Below are 22,190 nucleotides of genomic sequence, written 5' to 3'. Positions count from 1 at the left end.
TTTCAAATTTGAGACGAACCCTAGTTCATCCCAAATTTTGTCTTAAAATAAAAAAATAAAAAATTCTCTATATTTTTATTTTTTTTATCCTATTTACATATCAAATACATCATTACATAATCTGATCTATAAATCTCTTATCATCCCCATATCCAAATTTAAAATATATTAGTTAAACTTCAACATACATCATATTTATACACATTCAAAAAAAAACAAAAACTACACATCCCATATCAACATTCAAATATGTCAACTCAACACACATCATATTTACACATCAAAACAAGAACTAGTTTGGTTCAACAACTCATAATCCAAATAACAAATACCTCAAAGCATCTAAAGCATAAAATAAAATACTAATCGTCATGCTTCGGGAGCTTCGTGCGCTTTCTTCCGTTCTTCGTTCTTCTTTTCTTGCGTCAAATTACAAATGAATAATAACTAACATTTATAACAAAAAAATATTTAAAGCATATCAATGATATCATATTGAAATAAGACATCTAAAACTTATGCAACTAACTTTTCAATGCCATGTCCCCTTGCCTTTATCTTTGCTTTTCTCATTCTTTAAATTTCATTATGGTTCCTAAAGGCTATAAGGAAATCTTGGTCATTCTCTTAAAGATCAGAGAGGGGTAAACAAATCAACCAAAGTGGAAAATAAGTTTGCTTCAATTATCCCAATTCCTTTTCTTTCATCTCTTCGAGGTGAGCTTCAACTTTGCACAAAACCCACTAACCATTAGAAAATCAAAGTGAACTTCAACATAAACAGTGGAGTTTCATAGCTAGAAGAAGTAAGAAATCCAGGAAAGATTAACCAAATAAATCTAGAGGAAGTAAAATAGTTGGACTATAGAATTTTAACATAAAATAATTTTTACACAGTTAATACAATAATATCATCAGTTCATACCAGCAAAAATAAGAAAATCCACTATTCCGAAGATTTTTTTTTCTTATACACCTATATATTCTTTTGTTAAACGTCTTGTCCAAATCAATTGTCCTCGTCCTGTCACCATGCTATGTTATGCTTTTAAAATTATTCATCCAATTGATCATTTGATAGTGTAGATATTCTCTTACCTAAGGATTTCAATAATGAATGCATATGATTCTACTATCTAGTTTTTGTGGCACACTATATGAATTATCAATATCTCGATATGATGTGTCCTAATACATGGTTATCATAATATATCAAAGAATTAGATAGCAAAAAAATATCATTTATTCTTATTTGCATGAAACATACATGAAATAAAATTTTTAATTAAGTGTAATAAAACATACATGAAAATGTCACAAAATCAATTCTTGATTTAGGTGCATTTGTCTCATTTCTTCATCCCTTTCATTTAAAATCTCCTTCAACAATGAAACCTCTTCAGTCAAGTGATTCATCTGCTGGGTTTGTGAGGAGGAAGAAGATATACGACCAACTCTTTAGGTTCTGCTCAAAGAACTCATTCCAAATATCTTTCCTTCTTTTTTTTTGACCATCCACTCGTCTGTAGCCATAAATTTAAATCAGTATCAACAGATGACTCAGACCCCTCCATATATGCACTAGCAGAACCAGAATATCTCTGTGCTACCTCTAGTTCATCATATTTCTCTTGTATTGTAATAAAAAATAAATTATAATTATAATAACATTAATTTAGGAACGCAAGACTATAAAGTTATAGTGGGTACATTAATAATAGAATCTAAGTTATAAATTTAGATCCAAAATTTATTCAAACCTTGATTGCTCTATCTCTATCCCCGCTCCAAGTCTTATCTTTTTCTGAAAGGTGTGGGTAAAAGTTTCTATAAATGTAGGCTCATTTCTTAGTTCTTTGGACTAAAAACAGATGATTAAAGATAATTAAATATTGTCAACTAGATTAAGAAAATAATGGGAGTGTTAAAAAATTATCAATCTACGTCTATGCTCATCAATATTGAAAGATCCTCCCGCATATGTACCAAACATGTCTCCAGAATTAAAAGATTGATTTATTTTATTCTGGTGACTTCTTGTTTTAAACTCCTCTGTTTTCCAATAATTGGTAATCCTTATCCAGTTTTCCTCAATGATGAATGGTGGTTTTTTCCCCTTTGACTTCGCATGTGCACATGGCGAATGTGATTGCCATATTTTTTTCATAAAAATCATTCTTATTTCCATCTCATCACTCATGTCCCAAGTGAATGATCATTGTAATAAAAAAAATAATTATTATTTATATATTTACTTTCATTTAAGATATAAAACAAATGAGATATACCATAAATTCACTCCACCATAACTCATCGAGTTCCCTCTCCAATGTTTATTCACGATTCTATTAATCTAGTGAATAACATGGACAGAATTATCGAACCTATTATAATTTACAAAAAAACATGTTAAATAATTATGAAAGTTGAAAAAATAAAATATTTTAATTTTACTTACGAATCTCCACAAGGGGCTATAGACTCTCGAGTGTCTGGCCTTTCAGCAATCGAATGTCGGGAAGGAATGGAAGAGACTATTGGGGACTCGATCGGTGAAGGTATAGCCGAAGGGGAAGGGGTAGGCGATGGTGCACAGGAAGGTATTATTGAAGGTGTATGCGATGGTCCTGCAATGTCTGCCTGATTAGGTGGGGCATAGATACAATGTCTGTAGGTGTTGTATGCTGAGCTCTCCGTCTGCGACCTCCTCGTTGAAAGAGATTCTGAAAATTCAAACATAGGAAAAATTTAATACAAATTTGTTTCATAATAAATAATATGAAAAAAAACTTATCATATTTCCTAAGAAAAAAGTGAATCCACGAACCCTCGAGAAGATGATAAGATATAACTTCTAATTATCTATAAAAAAAATAAAAAATATTAATAGATAAGATATATAAATTTAAAAATGAAACAGTTTTGTATATAATTGAGACAAATAAACTAATTGAGTTATGAGTTTTGGGAATTGCAAATTGAAAATATCATAAATTTAAATTTATTATATTAATAAAACAAAAATTACTCATTATAAAAACTCAAAGTCTTCACTGTCCTTTTATATATATATATATATATATATATATATATATAGAAATATAACAAACATAGAAGCTTTTAAATAAAGGAAATGTTAGAAGAATACAAAACTTATCATCTCATGATCATACTTAACTTGACTAAGCACAAAAGTAGACTCCTAAAGCCAAGAGTAATGTTTTTAGAGTTTAATGGAGGCTTTATAAAGGTGTATATTTTGCATTTGCTTACCTTTTCAATTGATTAAAAATTCAATTCAACCGAATGTCTTTACCTACTATTCTTGGTTAATCGGTAGAAATGATTAGGGGTGTAATCGAGCCGAGTCGAGTCGAACTCTTGAATGTTTGAACTTGGCTCGTTTATAATCGAGCCAAGCTCGAGCTTTATTTAACGAATATATTCATGGCTCACGAGCTTATTAGAACTTTTATCGAGCCTAAACGAGCTTAATAAATATAAATTATAAATTTAAATATTCATTAAAAACTAAATTATATATTTATAGAAAAATATAATATTATTATTAAAATTTATAATTTTATTCTAATAAATAAATTTAATATATTTGTCTATATTTTTTCATAAGTAGAGTGTAAAATCTATAAATTCAATATCAAAACTATTATTATTTTTTATTTAAAAGTTGCTTAATGAACTTAACGAGCGTGCTCATAAGCTAACAAGCCGAATATTGCGAAGCTTGAGCTTGGTTTGTTTATCTTAACGAGCCTCATTAAACGAGCTCAAACGTGCTTTTATCCAATCGAGCTTCGAATAGCTCGTGAGTGGCTCGGTTCATTTACACCCCTAGAAATGATCAATATAAATTAGAAAGACTGTTGGTTTTAATTGATGAATATATTTTATTGGAATATAATGTTACTAATATATTGAAAACCCAATAATGATCATAACTACATGAGTGTAAGAAAGGTTTAACATGTGGTTCGTGTTGCACTTTAAATTGCTTGAGTTAGATGTGATTTAACTTGAAAGAGTTTGGAGTACGATCCACTTTGACTTAGGTTGATTCAATTTGACCCAAAGTGGTTCAAGTCTTGGTAGACTTTTGCTAAGTCAAAAGCAACTCGACAGAGGATGTGTGAGCTTGCCTAGAGTGGACTTAACATCGAAAAGTGTATGAGAAATAGGAGGTACACAAGGCTCACACACTAGTCACCATTTTAGGAAATCCACCAAAGTTTAGTGCGATAATAAGAAGATAAATCTTTTAACAAATTTAAAAACTCAAATATATTTTAATCTCAAAAACAATATCCCTTTCAACAATACAAATGATGAATGTTTATAGGGAGACTTGGACCAACTCTCCAAGATAGGTCAAAAATATATTAAATGTGGTTTATATTTCCTAAGGTCTCATTAAACTAGATTTATAATTCCTAAGTTTCCAAAATAAAAGTGAGTTTAATAAAGGAAAAGCATGCAGAGGTATTAAAGGGTCGTCAATATTTTCAAGTTCCAAGAAGAACATCAAAAATACCCAAAACACAGATTGACTTTTTCCAATTCTAGAATAATATGTTTTTTTTGAGCTATATATCATTCCCGACCATTAATTTTTCCTGAGCACTATATTTTTTAGAGCAATATATCCTTCTTGAATAATCTTTCCTGATCAATATATCTTTTCCGAGCAATCTTTTCAACCTCAAAGACCTCAATCAAAATAGTCATAACTTTCTATACGAATATTATTTTTTAGTACCATTTTTTTTTTGGAAACTAGACATTTGTAGGTTTCTAATGTTATATGGCGTACATTGTAATTTGTTCACTAGAATAGCATATTAATAGTTGAAGTTGACACAAAAATCAAATGGCTTTTGAACTTTTCAATGTCATTCTCTCTCGGTTGAAAAAGATTTGCCCTTGAATCAAAATTAGATTCAATATAAAGAGGAAGGTTGGCAACGTTAAAAGTTGTGGAAATACCATAACCACTCGACAACTTAACTTTATAAGCATTATCATTGATCTTTTGCAGTTATGTGATAGCCACTTCGAAGATCAATTTTGGAATTAATTTTGAACCCACTAAGTTGGCCGAAAAGATCATCAAGTCAAGGTATAGGAAAGCAATACTTGATAATGATTTTGTTCATTGTTCTACTATCAATACATATGTGCCACGCATCATCTTTCTTCTTCGACACCACATCTTGAAATTCTTGGAGAAGAGATTGCACTTGAAAAGGGACAACATGATCATCTTCAACATAAGTAGCATTGAGGCTACGTTGTACCATCAAAGATTCACTATGATCTTCATAAATAATCTTTCCTTTTTCATCGTATTCATCTTAGATAGGTGATGTCTCATAATTTCCTCATTGTCTTCTTTATCAACAAGAGTAACAATCATGAGATTTGGACAATATGTAGCAAAGTGTTCATAGAATCATCATTTTCTATTATCATGAAATGGATTTCTTGATTTGCATAACTAGCCTTTGAACCATGACCCTCAACATCATGTTCGAAAGGTTCGCCATGTGCAATGTTGGTGCAATTTCCCCTGAATCAAGGTTGATCAAGTTGACTAAACTTGAGTTGGCTCAAGCTTGAGTCATGATGTTTGACTTTTGATGTTTGACAATGTATAGAGATTCTAGATGTAATTGATCGTTTGGGGAGATTATTGGTGTAATTTTTTTCTAGTCAGGGTTTGACCAGTTTGATGTGAAGAAGAGTCAAATATGTCAAGGTTGATAAGATATTTGACTGTGAAGTCCTAACTGGAGGTTAAACAAGAGCAAGTCCAACGGAAAGATTGGCAAGAGATGAAAATCCAAGTGAGTCGGTCTTGACTTGACACTTGGTGTGAAAAGTCCCGGTGAGTGAAGCCAAACAATGAGGAAGTTTTGGTGAGTGAAGTCAAATAGTTTGAGAAAATCCTAATGAGTGAAGCTAAGTAGTGGAAAGTCCCAATAAGTGAAGCTAGGTAGTTTGAAAAAATCCTAGTGAGTGAAGCTAGTTGAAAAAAAGTCCTGGTGAGTGAAGTCAGGTGAAAAGTCCTAATGAGTGAAGCTATGCAGTTGGAAAATCCTGATGAGTGAAGGTAGACGAAAAGCCTTAGTGAGTGAATGTAGGTAGAAGAGAAGTCCTAGTGAGTGAAGTCAGGCAGTGGAAATCCAGGTTAGTCAACGCTGACTGGACACCTGGTGTTTTGAAATTCAAGTGAGTCATGGAGGACCGACACTTAGTACGAGACGGTGAGTCCAAGTGGATCAAGGTTGACCGGACACTTAGAACAAGGAGAGAAGTTAAAGTGGGTCAAAATATTGATCGGACACTTGGTGACAAAGTCCTAGCAAGTCAAGGTTGAACAGATGCTAGGCAATAAGGAGTTCAACCCTATCATTTCTATTATCATGAAATGGATTTGATGTGGCAATCAATTGGAAGCCCTAAAAGCGCAGATATAAAGGTGACGACGAGTTCAAATGAATCCAACTCTTTACTCCATCTTCTCCGCCAGTTCTTGGAAGATTTCGGAGACAAAGTGTTGTTGCATTTGTCATCTTCCATAGGCACTCAAAGCAAGAAAAACTTGTGGGATTCAAGGTTCAAAGTGTTAGTTGTGTTTCGATTTGTATTTACATTTGATTCCTTGTTTTGAGTTACATTTTTTTGTTCTTGAGTTGTAAGAGATTTTTCCACCTCTGGATTGTTCCAAAAGGGAGTTATTTGATATTGGAGAGTGTGCTTAGTGTGGATTCTTAGATTAATCACCACTTCTTGAGGTAGATACCAAGTAAATCCTAGTGCTAGTATTGGAAAATTTGTCACTTTAAGTTTATCCCCTGCAACAACATCTACGAAGCAAACAAGCGAGCGAGAGGAGCTATTCACCCGCTCCTCCCCTTTCTAGCTCCGGAGTGTCCCAACAGTGCAAGATGTTACTCGAGTTGTTGCACTTATCTCCTTGAGTCATCTAACTAGACATCACGGATGTCTATTTGATGAGCTGCAGGATCATCATCATTTGGCTTTTGTTTTCTACGATCAGTCATTGGGAACCAAAGCTCCGATACCAACTTGACATGGAAAGCATATGAGAAATAGGAGGTAACAGATGACACACTTAATACTCACCACTCTAGGAAATCGACCAAGAGTTTAGAGCAATAACAAAAAATTTTTTTTTTCTAACAAGCTTAAAAGTTAAAATTTATTTTAATCTCAAAAACAATATCCCTTTCAACAATACAAATGATAACCCTTTAAAGGGGAGACTTGGAACAACTCTCCAAGATAAGTCAAAATGTATTAAATGCTATTTATATTTCATAAGCCCTCATTAAACTAGTTTTATATTTCTTAAGTCTTGAGAATAAAAGTGAGTTTAATAATGAAGTGTTAAAGGCTCATAAACCTTTTCAAGTTCTAAGAAGATCATCAAGGATACAAATCCAATTCTGGAGCAATATGTCTTTTCTAAGCAATATGTCTTTCTTGAATAATTTTCCCTAAGCAAAATTTTCAGTCTAACATACCTCGATTAAATGGTCATAATTATTTATAGGAATAATATTTTTGAGCAATGTTCTTTTTGGTTGGAAACTAGACGTCCTTTGCTTTTCAACGATAGTAATTTGTTTTAAGAACAGTAAATTAATAGTTAAAGTTGACATAAACTTCTAAACATTTCTGTGTCAGAACTCTACCTTTTATAGTGAATTTGCATCTTAGAGGTACGTAGTTATACTGCCATGACTATGGTATTGATGAAGTAAGAGAAGTCTCTCTAAATCATGTTGAACTCCTGTATTAGCATTATATTTGTTTTTTCCTCACACACACAATTTATACTAATCCTTTAATTAAGTATGATTTTATGAGAATTTGAGGTCGTCTATTCAAACAATTCTTCTTTCTAGTGGAGTCTTTAACTTTTATTTTTTTTGGAAGGTAAATGTATTATGTAACCAAACTCAACACTTACAAACACTAGATGTTCATAAATGGCTACCTGAACTTTATGAAACATTCTCTCAATATATGGTACAACTCTCTCAAAGCGTCATCTATTACGTGCATCACAAAAAAACAAATCATAGAAGTCATAGCAAGGTAACGAGCCTTGATATGGCAGCTATTATCTTTATAGTGCCTCCGAAAAACTTGGATCAGCCCTTTCATATCTGTGATATATCAAATCCGATGTCCAACCATCTCTTGATTTTGACCCATAGTGTTTGAGCAATAGTGCAAGTAAAGAAAATATGGACATTTGACTCCTCAACTTCATGGCATAAAGCACAAAATTTGTAAGGTTCATACGGTAGTCTGTCTATTGTCCTTAACTTCCCGTGTGCAAGCAACCAAGAGAAAAATCGATGCTTGGCTAATATGCAAGGCTTCCATACAATCAAATCCCAAATGACTTTGGGTTGTCTTGGGCAGAAAAACTCATAAGCCAACATAGTACAATTGCTTTTACCTACAAACCATTCAATAATTTTCATCTTCGTTGCACCTATCAAACTTGTACGTTCTAGGAGTACATCGCGAATATGTAATAAACATTTAATAAGAGGGGAATTCGACTCTTCCATTGCCAAATATCCACGCGTTGGAGGTAACAATAATGAACTCACCACACCCAAAGAGAATCAGTTTGATTTTGGATGTTCTATAAAGTTTGAAATAGGAGAGCAGTGTTCCATGCTTACAATTCTAGAAGGCCATATCCTCACTCAGCCTTTGGTAAACATATGGTTGCCCGGGATATTGACGGATGCTTTATATACCAAACAAAAGAATGACGAAGACCATAAATCTTGTCAATCATCCTACTAGGCATCGATAACCAATAACATATTTTTCCAAATCATCAATATTGGAACTCATTAAGCAATCAAAGCCATTAATATCTAACTTTGTTTCCACCAAATATTTATATATATATGGGCTTAATTTGTAGTTTATATAATCATCTTTTTATCCCTTTTTTTCAGAGTATAACAGCATTGGATCAGGAAGAAGAAGATGATCAAAGGGAAAAAGTTAACTAGCTCCCGGAGCCGCTAGCTAGCCCGACGTTATTGCGGTCGCCGTCACGGAAGCGGACATTGATCGGATATCCCTTGAGAGTCCTTGTGGTGGGGAAGAACACGAGCCTATCCTTCTCAGCTTCCTCCCAACTACGTACGTACATCACATATATACATTAAACTATATATGCAAATTAACCAATTGAAATAATTGACCATTAATTACTATCAGATCACTTCACGTTGCGCTTAATTACCTTAAGCGAGTGACGAGGTAATGGAGGAAGACGGAGATGACGACGCGCGCGAGCTCGTAGCCGGGGCAGAGGCGAGTGCCGCCGCCGAAGGGCGTGTAATTTACGCCGCCGAATTGCTGCGTCTCCTCCTGCACGAAGCATACACATGTACAATTTGCTTAAAATAATAAGTGCTCAATTAGCTAGCTAGTAAGTAATTGTTCACTGATTAGCTAGTTAATTACCTGCTGCCATCTCCAAGGATTGAAGGTCCGAGCATCCTCGAAGTACTCAGGATCGAGGTGGACGGCTCGGAACGAGATGAAAAGTTTGCACCCTTTTGGAATCGTGTATCCTAATTAATTTAAAGCAATTAATATAATCAGCACCGAATTAATATAGTAATTATGAATTCATAAGGAAGAGTTTATATATAATATAAAAACTATGCTATAAATCTCTCAGCTGCCTTAATGTCGTATATGGTATAATACCTTTGAATTGGATGTCTGACGTGGCGCGTCTGAAGACTCCGCTGATGATGTTGGCCATGCGAAGTGTCTCGTTAATCACCTGCAGTGCACCGGTTAATTAACTAATATTATTAATTAATTAAAAAATAATATACTCTTTAGAATAATATACGTGTTTAATGACGGAGATGGACCGGTCCGCTGGAGTGGACCCAGTCCGACGCAAATCGGGATTGGATTTTGACGGGAAGATACGCAAATCCAATAAAAAGTGGTCTAGTTACATACACGTGTGCGTCTGACTCACACAAGAATCTAGTGCACGTGGATCCATTCAAACTATGACTTGTTAGGTCACATCAGCTCTGACATTATTGGATTGAAATAGTGACTCGATATTACATGGTTGATTTCTATTTTTTTTATGTTATAAAATATTTTTAGGGTTATTATCTAACTTTTGATAATTTAACAAATACGGAGAGGGCTTACGCATTGGGTGAAGGGCATTGACTTGTACTCTGTCCAGGTCAACGGCTCCGCGTCTCCTCCCTTGTCTTTCTTCTTCTTCTCTCTGATCTCGTCCTGCTCCACCTGCATGAAATAGGAACTGTGAGCATTGGTGCTGAAGATTACGGATCTATGTTTTAGTGTGGGTGTAGAAGCGTCCGGCCGGCTGCCGATCGACTCACCCGGAGAAGGGCGAGGGCGTCGGGGTTGTCGGTGAGGAACTTCACGGCCAGGGTCATGATGGTGGACGTGGTCTCGTATCCCGCCACCAGAATCGACAGAAGATAGTCGACCACCTCCTCCTCCGTCATCGCCTTTCCTTCCAACGCCGCGCCATCCATCAGCTCCTCCAGCATGTCCACTTTCTTCTTCGCCGCCGTGTCGTCGTTTCCTCTGCTCGGCGCCGTCTTCTCCCATTGCCTCTTCCTTATCAGTTCCTTGAGCTTCGCTTCGACCTTCTTCCGCGCCTGCGTATAGTATTGAGTGAGAAAGAGTGAGAGAGAGAGAGGAGAGGAATAAATGAACCAAACCTTGATGGCCCTGCCGTAAGTGGTGAAGGAGAGGAAAGAAGGGAAGGGAATGGTGAAGAAGCCGTCGATGAGGAGGAGGTACTCGCGGCGGAGGGACTCGGTCCACTCTCCCGGGTCGACGCTCACCAGCTGCTTGACGGTGAGGTCGAAAGTGATCTTCTTGGTCTGATCGAGCAGGAGGACGCGGGCAGGGCCCGCGCCCGGTGACGAGCAACACCAGGAGTCCAGGGTGCGGCGGACGAGGTGGTCGATCTGGGACAGGATGGCGGCGTCGCGGATGGCGGCGGGCGAGGCGAGGCGGTTCAGGGTGAGGGAATGCATGCGCTTGTGCCGGACGCCTCGCATAACCAGGAGTGAGTGAGCGCCAAGCAAGGTGGAGATCGACGACGGGTAGCTGCCCTCCACCGTCCGCCCCTCCGCCGCCAGCACCATCTTGTTGAACTCCGGATCCGCCGAGAACACGGTGCGCTCCCCGAACACGTGCGTCGTGAAGAGCCGCCCGTAGCGCCTCACCCGCTCGTCGATGAACGGCTCGGGGTCCTCCGTCTTGTATGCCGCAATCAGCCGGAGACTCTCTCCCACCACCGGCAGACCCAAGCTCCCCGGAGGCAGCCTGCCCCACCTCCTCCTCCTCCCCAATTCCCACAGCACCAAGCTCGCTACCACGATCAGGACCACATCCAACGGCTGGAGAGACCACATGCCGGTGACCGTAATTCGGCAGATCCAGAAGCAACTTTGGGATCAAAAGCAAGTGTAATTGGTCGAGTATAAATCGAGACGATATTCACTACAGAGATGGGATCCGACCGTCAGGAAACGCACGGCGGGACCGACGGACGGACGTCGGCAGCGCTTCAATTATTAAATGATATGCCATATAGGACTGCAGTTTTTTAGAAAACGGGCGTCCAATTTTCTGAAATTTTAAAGGATAAATCATCCTGTTAATCACAAGTAGGAATCTTCTAATCCGTAATTTACGGACCAGAGGATAATTCATTATATGAGAATCATTAATTTGGAGATAGTCCACCTTTAAATTGATAGGATCCATCCAAATCAAGGGTCTGGATCATTTCTTGATTCATAAATTACGGACCAGAAGATCTGCCCTCGTTAATCACTACCTACCAAACCCGTATATAATTTCAATATACTATAGGAATGTTTTAAATTTACAGAACGCAGCACCATATTTTAATTGTCGTGTACCAAAGGCAGGCGCACTTAATTTTCTATCTACTCGCCCCTTTCCATCTATTTGAATTTTTTAAAATAATAAAAGGCAATTTTTTATATTTAAAATTGAAATAGACGGTCTGGATGAATTCTCGTCATCAGGGCTCTTAAAAATTAGGATAAGAGCACCATGTCAGTTTTCCTAAATGCAAAATTTATATTAAATTTTATATTTTACCTTAAAAAAATCTTTACATCTATTACCCAATTATTTTCTAAATTTAAATTTTATAATTTATTTTCTAAATATTAAAATACTATTTAATTTGAAGAGAGGAAAAATAAAAGGAATAAATTGACTAATGAAAAATGCACCACGTCAATTTTCCTAAATAAAGAATTTATATTACATTAATTATTTTATTATTTTTTAAATTTCGTAAATAGTATATTTCAAATTTAAGAACTAAATTTATTTTCTAAATATTAAAATATTATTTAATTTGAAGAGAGGGGAAAAAATAAAGGGAATAAATTGACTATAAATTATAGTGACTGAAAGATGGAGTGAGATTTACACGAGTGGTAGGGATTTACGGCCCAACGCTGTACCCCTCGTCTTTATTTTCCTACCCGAACAAACTAGGGTTTCGCGCAGGGGAGAGACTGCCGTCCTAATCTTGAGGTAAACCCCTCAACCATTTCCTTCTCTTATCTAGATCTATTATTTTCTCGCTGATCTGTTTGGTTGATTTTGACAGAAGTTAATGTTGTCGGAAGGATTTTGTTTTGTTTTGTTTTTTTGTTTTTTTTTTTTCTGTTGCTTCGGTGTTCTTATCCACTCTCCTTTGTCGTTACATTAGGTTAGCAATCTTCATTATCTTCCATTTCATTTTCTCCATTTTTGGGGTTTAATAAAAAAAAGTTTTTTTTTTCCTTTCTTTTTTATCCAGTGAATTTTTATCAAGTTGTTAAAGATTTATCAATTTAATATATAGATTACTCTCTCCTTGCAACTAATTTGTTTTTTTAAGCATTTTGTTTATTCTGCATTGGTAAATATAATGGTTTAATGTGTATACGCATAGCCATTCTGAATTTTTAGATTTAGTTAAGCTTTCAAATTTATGCCAAGTTAAAACTTGTAATTCTCTAAATGCATGAACTGAACCTAACTTTAGATGGGGTATACTCACGTTATTCGCTTGCTTCTAACTTTACAAAAAAGGGATTAATTTAAATGATAGAGTGTGATCCCGTCGAACTAATTCTTAGTGCCTTTTTTTCCTCTTCTTTGGATGGCGGCTCAAGGGTAACCAAACAAAATGATTGTCCGCTGAAGGCCTTTTTCCCTTCTCATTGTCAACTTCCAACACTTCCAACACTTCAAACACTTCAATCAAGAGAAGCAAACGCCTGAGCATACTCAACTATAGTTAAAGGTCGTACAATTCTTACTAACTTTTTGGCTCTAGAAATATTATTGATTGTGTGGATTCAATGCCAATTATTCCTACTAGGTTCAGAGGTTCTGTCATGGGCCCTAAATTTAGCAGTCATTACTATAGCAAGGAAACAAGTAGAAGATTTTGCATTTTGTTTTCAACCAAAAAGAAAAGAAATAAATAGAAAGCAAATTGAGAAATTTGTAGATTGTTTATTAAACTACATTTGATTGTGATAACTCTATATATATGGTTGAGATTCTTGTATAATTTGTATGTTATTACTCTCAATTAGTCATGAAAATGTTTTTAGTTTGTGTACATTTTATACTTGAAAGAAAATAAATATCATCATGACTATCAAAGGTTAAAACTTAAGCACATGCTACTTTTTTACATAATCTAATTTGCCCACTTTTAATGTTTTGTTATGATTTTAGTGGTTTTAGTTGTGATGTTGTCGAAGTGTTTTACTCAAGTCAGCACTTTTATTTAGCATCCCTGTGGCTGTGACTTAAAGCACAGATGGCCGACATGTGATTTCTATCTTTTCATTATTTTCATGAAAATTCATTTATGGTCTTCCTGTGTTGATTTTCTTTTATTCACAGAGCTTTAACTCAGTAATTAACTGATTTCTCTCCTTGGTTTTCAGTTATTTTGAACATGTTGGTACAGGATGCATTATACGATTGAACTTGAGGTTTTGATATTGGCAATAGGTTCAAATGTTCTTTATTGTTTATCTTTTAATTTCCGCCGCACGACTTTGTGATTTTCGAACGATTTATAAACAGTTGATGCTATTCCAAAGTGTGTGGCACCATGTTCTGTGCTGTTTACCTCATGCTATCTTCTGGTAGGACGTCATGTTGTCTCATATTTTTAATCCACTACCCACATAATTTTATCTAACGTATCTACTTTAAAAAGGCAGAAGGCATGTGCCGTAGATGTAGAAGAGAGCTCATGCCTATCCCCGACCTCCTTTATTGGTCCCAGAATTCATTTTATTTCAACTAAACAGAATGCAGAATGATGTTGCTTTGAGCATAATGATATTTGACGATGATCTGCATGCAGCAGCAGCCTCCTTTATTGGTCGTAGAACTCATCTTAATTCAACTAAACAGAACCATGAAGAATGATGTTGCTTTGAGCATAACGACATTTGATGATGGTCTGCATAAAGTACTCAAGATGTTGTGTAGGAACATTGGTTTTTGAAACGGACTGCGAAGTTAAAGATGATGATCTTCTACAGATAAGCAGTATTTAGATGATGAGCAACATGAGGATAACAATTTAATAAAGTGGTGAAGGGAGCAGCTGTCGGGAGCAACGAACAGAGTTTGCATTGGAACATGCAACTGTTATGATGGTATATTGAATTCTCCGGCTGTCGCGTGGGCTCTACCATGTTTCAAGCTCAGAAGACTTTTATTTTTATTTTTCATTTATCGTCCATCTTTCATCAGTTCTTTTTATCTTCTTCGTTTTTTTCCTCTCTTGGTGCATTGAAACACAATAGTGAAGGTCGATGTGGTGCGTGGAGTAAAGGCATTGTCATGCTCTGTTTTTGCACTTGTAAACGATTCAAAGAAAAATTATGTGAGTTGATGATCTTCTACATTTGATAGTTAATTAAATTTAAGTTGAGAATCAAAAAAGTAATCGAGTGATACTGAAGTTGTCATATTTTAATCGAGTGTCAATTTTTTTAAAAATCTTAGGCACCCTGAAAACCCGAGGCACTGCTTTTTTATTCATATATTTTTCCCCTTTTTTCACTGAGTCATTTTAATTTTTTTTTAATGTTTTGTTAGATTATATGCATTGTAACTTAGTTTTAATAAAATAATAAACCTTAGGTTTAATAACTAATTGATTATTTTGGCTATTGTAAAGGACATATATTTGACTAATAATTGTGCGACTAGTAGATTTAATAGTTAATTGATTAACACCTCATGGGCTTGGTGCGATAGTAAATTGATGGACGAGTTTTCAAATGAATAAATACTTGCGGCGTAAATAAATAAATGCGACGCTTGAATCATTCGTAGTTCTAGAGAAATTTCTATGGGGACTGATCAGTTATCTCGGTGCTCTAGCCATTCGTATTCTGGGTATCCCCATGACCTAATGGCATTTATTAAATTTATCCGATAGCTGGTAAAAAATTTCTCGATTATCTCTGAATGAGGGATAGAAATATGACACCTATAATAGCTAAATGATTATTTGATTTAACTACCAAACAAATAAGGAGTGGGTCACTTTTGGGGAGAAACAAAGTGCAACAAAAAGACATCAAGTTATTACTGAGGTACCTATAGTTTAATCCTCAGCTACAGCATATTTATAGGGATTTTTTCTTTAAATGGACATGCAATCATAGGATGTTGGCACCGTGAGACCAAGCCGATTAGCCCAGATTCAGTGTTACCTGATACAATATATTCTTTTAAAGAAGGTGAAGCAGACCCATAAGCTCGACCCAGTGGACTCGTCTGCATAGTGACAAGACTGTATCTGCCACGATCCAAATCCATTTCCATTCCCTAGTAAATTTGACGTCATCTCATGATTTATCTCCCGTTACATAATCTAAATATGGGCTTAGATGAGTGTAATTATCTTTAATTAAGGCTACGTTTGATTGAGTGTAATCTAGCTAGTAATGTAATTAAATTTGTAATGTAATGTAGTATTGATTATATTACTACATTTGATAATGCAATGTGATCCTGTCTGGAAGCTAAGAAGACGAACCTGCCGGTGTGACGTGTCTGGAAGGTTGACCGCATCCCCATGACCCGGTCGATGATCTGTCCGCTGCGTTGACCAGATCGACAGAAGTCCTCCTCCAGTCCACTATACCTGTATCCAGCGACCGGGTCGCCCCCGGTCTCTGGTACCTCGGTGCTCGAGGCGAATCCCACAAACATATAAATAACCGCATAATAGTATAGCACAATTAACTGAATGCAGAAAAGGTACGAGAACGTACCCTGGCCCAGGGGGGCGCCCTCGGATGGAGCGATGAGCTGGTTCCGGTGAGGTGGATGAATGCAAGTCGGTCAGGCAGCCGAATCCACGGGCGATAACTCGGAATCCAGTGCGGCATGGATCCAAAAGATGGCACGTAGGCCAGGATACCACAACGGCTCGCAGGCCGGAACTCGGCACGCAGGCCGGATAAGCCCAATAACCCACAATGATGATAATGATGCAAAAAGTAAAATACCTCGGCGCGATGGCCGGAATGACCCAACTAGTACCAAGCTGTGGCTACCTGGAAGATGACGATATCTACTAAAGACGGCGGCTGTGGCCGCGGGAGAGGGCAGCGGTGGCTGCCGGCGGCGGCTGTGGCCGCGGGAGCCTGTAGCTGGGCTCCGGGACGAGGCTAGCGCAGAGAAGGGAGAAAAGGGAAGGAAAACGATGCCCCGATCGGCTGCATGCGCGAGGCGGCGGCGCAGCTCATGAGGAAGCTGAAATCAGCGACGACCGGTGATGGAGTCGGCGAACAGTGGGGGATGAGGAGGAAGAAAGACCGTGACCGGTGACCGGCAACCGGCGCTTGAGGATGGCGATGGTGACGGCGAACCTTAGCGAACTCTCCCTTTCCTTCCCTGGCAGCGGCCTTTTTCCCACGAACCCTCCTCTCCTTGGTAGCTGGCGGCGGCGGAAAAACCACCTCCTTTTTCCTTCTGTATCGTGCCCTCAAAGAGCAAGAAAACCCTTCTCCCTCCTATGACGAAACTGCCCTTTTTTCTCCCATTAATTCCTCCTATGCCCCATTCATATCCGGAACACAAGCCTCCCCTTCAAGTCTAGTCGAAGGAGGCGTGAGTCCGACTGACTGGACAAGTCTATCGCAAAGGGCTGAACCGCTCACGATATCAAAATCAAATCGCTGAACCCAAAGTATACTGTCTCCAGCGACCGGTCGCTAAAATAATGGTGTCGCATGAGATAGTACTCGTGTCGAGCGGATCAACTCTATAACCGGACCAATGCCTAGTACGCAGCCACGAAGATACCGACCGGATGATCGAAGTGATGCCGATCGGGTGGATAAACGCTGAGCGGAAGATGCTGAGCGAACGACAAAGAAAATGACGATCAGTCGCTCATGAAATGCTGGCCTGATATGCTGAATGAGCAGCATCGAGAATGGTCAACGAGCGAACATAAAATGCTGGACCGGCAGTCGAGTAGCGAGGAGTTGGCCATGCTGAACGAGCGATCGGAATGATGCTGAACGAGCGATCGGAATGATGCCGATCGGATGGATAGATGTCGGACGAATGCTGTCGTGCGAACGATCGTAATGCTGCCGATCGGATGTATAGATGCCGGACGGACGATGCCGCGCGTGCGACCGTGGTGACGTCGATCGGTCAGATAGATACCGGGCGGACGATGCCGCGCGTGCGACCGTGGTGACGTCGATCGGTCAGATAGATGCCGGGCGGACGATGCCGCGCGTGCGACCGTGGTGACGTCGATCGGTCAGATAGATGCCGGGCGGACGATGCCGCGCGTGCAACCGTGGTGACGTCGATCGGTCAGATAGATACCGGGCGGACGATGCCGCGCGTGCGACCGTGGTGACATCGATCGGAAGAATAGATACCTGGCCGCGACGACTGCTCGACCCCGGACGGGGGAGATAGATGATCATGAATCTGGTCCGTGACCAGCGAAGGCCGCTCAACCCCGAACGGGGGAGATAGAATATCTGATAACTAGTCCATGCAGCGGTCTTCAAGCCGAGGTTTTATAGTCGCCGGTTTGACTCTCGATATTTAACGTCGGAGCTCGACGGTCTTCAAGCCGGGGTTTTTATAGTCGCCGGTTCGACTCTCGATATTTAACGTTGAGCTCGACGGCCCTGAGGGCTAATTCAAACCCGGCCGATCGGCTCGGGGTCTTCGCCATCGAGCCCGTGGCAGCCACGGGCTCGTATATAAACCTCCCGGCCGATCGGCTCGGGGGCCTTCGGCTTCGAGCCCCTGGCTCGGATATAAACCTCCCGGCCGATCGGCTCGGGGGCCTTCGGCTTCGAGCCCTTACCTCCCGGCCGATCGGCTCGGGGGCCTTCGGCTTCGAGCCCCTGGCTCGGATATAAACCTCCCGGCCGATCGGCTCGGGGGCCTTCGGCTTCGAGCCCCTGGCTCGGATATAAACCTCCCGGCCGATCGGCTCGGGGGCCTTCGGCTTCGAGCCCCTGGCTCGGATATAAACCTCCCGGCCGATCGGCTCGGGGGCCTTCGGTAATAACTCGACCCCGAACGGGGGAGATAAAATATATGATATGCTGGTCCGTGCAGAGGTCTTCAGCCCGGGGGATTCACACCGGTCCGACTGCGGCCCGACTCTTGGTCGGTCGCCCGGGAGGTTTATAGTCGCCGGTCCGACTGCGGCCCGACTCTTGGTCGGTCGCCCGGGAGGTTTATAGTCGCCGGTCCGACTGCGGCCCGACTCTTGGTCGGTCGCCCGGGAGGTTTATAGTCGCCGGTCCGACTGCGGCCCGACTCTTGGTCGGTCGCCCGGAAGGTTTATAGTCGCCGGTCCGACTCTCGATTTTTAACGACGGTGCTCGTCGGTCTTCAAGTGAGACTATATACCCGGCCGAACGGCTCGGGCCTTCACATCGAGCGCTGGGCTCGGATACCATATCCCCGGCCGAACGGCTCGGGCTCTTCTATTTCAAGCATCACTCGTATCCCATACGCAGCCCGGCCAAACGGCTCGGGGTCTTCGGGCGAGCGACTAATACAGATCATATAGTTGACAGAGAACAGGTAACAGAAAAACTGACCGAAGTCATGAGGATGGCAGAACTCTCCGACATCGTCCATCTTCACGTTCCAGATCAAGCGCGTTCCCACAGACGGCGCCAATTTGATCCTGTCTAGAAGCTGAGAAGACGAACCTGCCGGTGTGACGTGTCTGGAAGGTTGACCGCATCCCCATGACCCGGTCGATGATCTGTCCACTGCGTTGACCAGATCGACAGAAGTCCTCCTCCAGTCCACTATACCTGTATCCAGCGACCGGGTCGCCCCCGGTCTCTGGTACCTCGGTGCTCGAGGCGAATCCCACAAACATATAAATAACCGCATAATAGTATAGCACAATTAACTGAATGCAGAAAAGGTACGAGAACGTACCCTGGCCCAGGGGGGCGCCCTCGGATGGAGCGATGAGCTGGTTCCGGTGAGGTGGATGAATGCAAGTCGGTCAGGCAGCCGAATCCACGGGCGATAACTCGGAATCCAGTGCGGCATGGATCCAAAAGATGGCACGTAGGCCAGGATACCACAACGGCTCGCAGGCCGGAACTCGGCACGCAGGCCGGATAAGCCCAATAACCCACAATGATGATAATGATGCAAAAAGTAAAATACCTCGGCGCGATGGCCGGAATGACCCAACTAGTACCAAGCTGTGGCTACCTGGAAGATGACGATATCTACTAAAGACAGCGGCAGTAGACGCGTGAGGGGGCTGTTGCGGCTGCCGGCGGCGGCTGTGGCCGCGGGAGCCTGTAGCTGGGCTCCGGGACGAGGCTAGCGCAGAGAAGGGAGAAAAGGGAAGGAAAACGATGCCCGGATCGGCTGCATGCGCGAGGCGGCGGCGCAGCTCATGAGGAAGCTGAAATCAGCGACGACCGGTGATAGAGTCGGCGAACAGTGGGGGATGAGGAGGAAGAAAGACCGTGACCGGTGACCGGCAACCGGCGCTTGAGGATGGCGATGGTGACGGCGAACCTTAGCGAACTCTTCCTTTCCTTCCCTGGCAGCGGCCTTTTTCCCACGAACCCTCCTCTCCTTGGTAGCTGGCGGCGGCGGAAAAACCACCTCCTTTTTCCTTCTGTATCGTGCCCTCAAAGAGCAAGAAAACCCTTCTCCCTCCTATGACGAAACTGCCCTTTTTTCTCCCATTAATTCCTCCTATGCCCCATTCATATCCGGAACACAATGTATGTAATCTTTGATTACAAGGGTGATTGCATTCTTTTGTTTAATGTTCATTATTTTTTAAAAAATATAATTCATATTATTATAAAATGACAAAAATATCCTAAGACCTCTACAGGCGGCCGCCGCACCTTTGCTGGAGCTTGTGGCAACCAACGGCCGCCGTCGCTGGCATTCGCCGCCAACAACCGCTGGCGGCTGGCGGGCAGGGGTGGCAGCAGCAGCTAGCGGGTAGGGGCAGCCGGCGGCAGCGGTGGACTAGGGGTATATTCGTTATTTAAATTTTGGTTAAACGGTGAACTTATAATGTAATCGGATTACATAGTATTTACTTTGTAATCCAGAGTACAAAACTTCACTACTTTTTTAATCCAAATTACATTGCATTACGAGTTTAAAATTAAACTAATATGTTTGGTTAGGTGTAATGTAATTAATGTAATCAAATTTGTAATGTAATGTAATCTTGATTACATTATAACGTTTGGTAATATAATGTATGTAATCTTTGATTATAAGGATGACTACATTTTTTTTTGTTTGGTGTCCATTATTTTTTATAAGGAATGTAATTCGTGTTATTATAAAATGACAAAAATATCTTGCGACCTATCGACGAACGCCGAACCTTTGTCGGACCTTGCAGCAGCCACCGGCAACCAGCGACCGGCGGCGCCGGCCGATGACTGGCGGCGGCGGCAGACGGAGGGTGGGCGGGCGGCTGCCGACTGGTGACGGGTGGGTGGCCGCCGACGTGCGGACGACTAGGGATATATTCGACATTCAAATTTTAGTTAAATAGTGACCTCGTAATGTAATCGGATTACATAGTATTTGATTTATAATCCAAATTATAAAACTTCACTACCTTTTGTAATCGAGATTATATTACATTACAAATTTAAAGCTAAACCAAACAAACTAATCAGCCTTAATGTAATCCTGATTACATTACAAGGTAGATTACACCCTACCAAACGTAGTCTTATATATTTTGTTATAATTCTTCTTATTTTTATGAATTTATATTTATAATTGTGTACTTTTATCCTATCTTTTAGGGATTGAACTTAAATTGGATCAACTTGAACCTAAAGCTTTGAGTTAAAGAAAAGTCTAATATAAAGAAAATCTAAGACATAAGATCAAATCTGAAGTAAATTAATCAAAAGGATCACATTTGATTAATTCGTTGATCAAGATCTAGTTGATTCTGGTCAATCTGTATAGATCTGGGATGATCTGAGCCATTCATTAAGATCTAACCATCTGGAAATTAATTAAAATGATCCGATCTGATTAATTCGGGCCGTTGATCAAGATCTAGTGGATTATGGTCGATCTATATAGATCTGGGATGATCCGAGACATTCATTAAGATCTAGCCATCCGGACCATTCAACAGATTCCAGTTGATCTCGACCGTTCACTCAGATTTGATCTCAGCCGCTCCATCAGATTTGGATTGATCAGGGCCGTCGGATTGGATCAGGGGAAATAAAACTCACGAAGCACAGTGCACAGTGGAGCTGGAACTCTTCTCTGTTGCCCCACGGGCGGGATCAACTGGTTATGACATGGATTCTTGCAGCATGGGTCAAGAGGTCGAGGGTCTGCGGCAGCAAATGCGATAACATCAATATCTGTCCGTGCTAAACCCTGAGACCGTCATGTCATAGCTGGGCCCGTATTCACCGTGATTTACTCCCTCTCATACTTGTGGGGCCGGGATGAGGGGGCCGCTGGGTTGGCGG

At 40.2% G+C, this 22,190-nt stretch overlaps 1 protein-coding gene and 1 long non-coding RNA gene across 4 annotated transcripts; one reads left to right on the top strand and one right to left on the bottom strand.

Annotated features, from left to right (window-relative positions):
* Nucleotides 1–8,938: 8,938 nt before the first annotated feature.
* Nucleotides 8,939–11,660, bottom strand: LOC122037555 (cytochrome P450 90A4-like). Its single transcript, XM_042597070.1, has 7 exons — nucleotides 10,815–11,660; nucleotides 10,467–10,751; nucleotides 10,267–10,368; nucleotides 9,796–9,874; nucleotides 9,547–9,656; nucleotides 9,323–9,450; nucleotides 8,939–9,215 (listed from the first exon to the last, which is right to left on the bottom strand). The coding sequence occupies exons 1-7, from the start codon at nucleotides 11,514–11,516 to the stop codon at nucleotides 9,083–9,085; spliced, it is 1,539 nt and encodes a 512-aa protein (XP_042453004.1). The 5' UTR covers nucleotides 11,517–11,660; the 3' UTR covers nucleotides 8,939–9,082.
* An 893-nt stretch (nucleotides 11,661–12,553) lies between these two features.
* LOC122037532 lies at nucleotides 12,554–15,073 on the top strand. Of its 3 annotated transcripts, none has more exons than XR_006127659.1 (2): nucleotides 12,554–12,681; nucleotides 14,525–15,073. It is a non-coding gene; the product is annotated as an uncharacterized LOC122037532 (long non-coding RNA). The 3 variants fall into 3 exon arrangements; XR_006127658.1 differs by having other exon boundaries at nucleotides 12,561–12,681; nucleotides 14,375–15,073; XR_006127660.1 differs by having other exon boundaries at nucleotides 12,566–12,681; nucleotides 14,379–15,073.
* Nucleotides 15,074–22,190: the final 7,117 nt, after the last annotated feature.

This window comes from Zingiber officinale, unplaced genomic scaffold, assembly GCF_018446385.1.
Source record: "Zingiber officinale cultivar Zhangliang unplaced genomic scaffold, Zo_v1.1 ctg61, whole genome shotgun sequence".
Lineage (NCBI taxonomy): Eukaryota > Viridiplantae > Streptophyta > Magnoliopsida > Zingiberales > Zingiberaceae > Zingiber > Zingiber officinale.
Note: the sequence above shows the minus strand (reverse complement) of the source record. Positions and strands in the feature narration are given on the sequence as shown.